Source organism: Pygoscelis adeliae, unplaced genomic scaffold, assembly GCF_000699105.1.
Source record: "Pygoscelis adeliae isolate BGI_AS28 unplaced genomic scaffold, ASM69910v1 Scaffold461, whole genome shotgun sequence".
In the NCBI taxonomy this organism is placed as follows: domain Eukaryota; kingdom Metazoa; phylum Chordata; class Aves; order Sphenisciformes; family Spheniscidae; genus Pygoscelis; species Pygoscelis adeliae.
The window spans coordinates 1-561 of record NW_008824029.1 but is presented as its reverse complement, the minus strand read 5'-3'; the positions used below and the strand labels follow the sequence as shown (position 1 = coordinate 561).

General features: G+C 59.5%; 1 protein-coding gene across 1 annotated transcript in view; it reads left to right on the top strand.

Annotated features, from left to right (window-relative positions):
• Positions 1–360, top strand: part of LOC103919686 (ankyrin repeat and fibronectin type-III domain-containing protein 1-like) — a gene marked incomplete at its 3' end in the record, with an annotated part of 187168 nt that extends 186808 nt beyond the window's left edge. The window contains exon 21 of the mRNA XM_009327232.1: positions 150–360. Coding sequence (XP_009325507.1) covers positions 150–360 — 211 coding nt within the window. The remainder of the gene's footprint in view (positions 1–149) is intronic.
• Between the last annotated feature and the right edge of the window lie 201 nt (positions 361–561).

The following is a 561-nucleotide window of genomic DNA, read 5'->3' as shown; positions in this document are numbered from 1 at the left end:
TTTCTTGGGATTTCCTGACTCGGGGATTCCCCTGAAGCTTTCGCCTCTTGGGAAAGGTGTGTGGGGAGAGCCTGTGTTTTGCTGTGGATTTTGTTGTTGTTGTTGTTGTTTGCTTTTTGAAAGGGATCCTTCGTTTCCTATTTTGGCAGCAAATGGAGGAGATCTGGCGTGAGATGCGCTGGATTATGGATGCCCTGCAACACGCCCGGTACAAGCAGCCCTCCTGCGGGGTGTCTCTCAGCGGCTTCCTCAGCGAGGCCGGCAGTGCAATGAAGGAGAAAACCCAATCCACCTCATCCCACCTCGACTACCTTCCCTCCCCGGCGCCCTCGCCAGAGACCAGCCGTAAGCTCAACTCCGGTAAGGACCCGGCTTTGTAACGCTTCTGCCTGGTGGGCTCAGGGGGCTGCCCATGCTCGGGGGGAACGGGAGGGCTGCTCTGGCTGGCTGCACCGTGGGGGTGCAGGCAGGGCCAGTGTCGGGAGTATGGGCAGGGCAGTCAGTCGGTTGGGGCAGGACCTGCTCTACCTGTGCCTTGGTGAGTGCAGCACGGGTGTACGG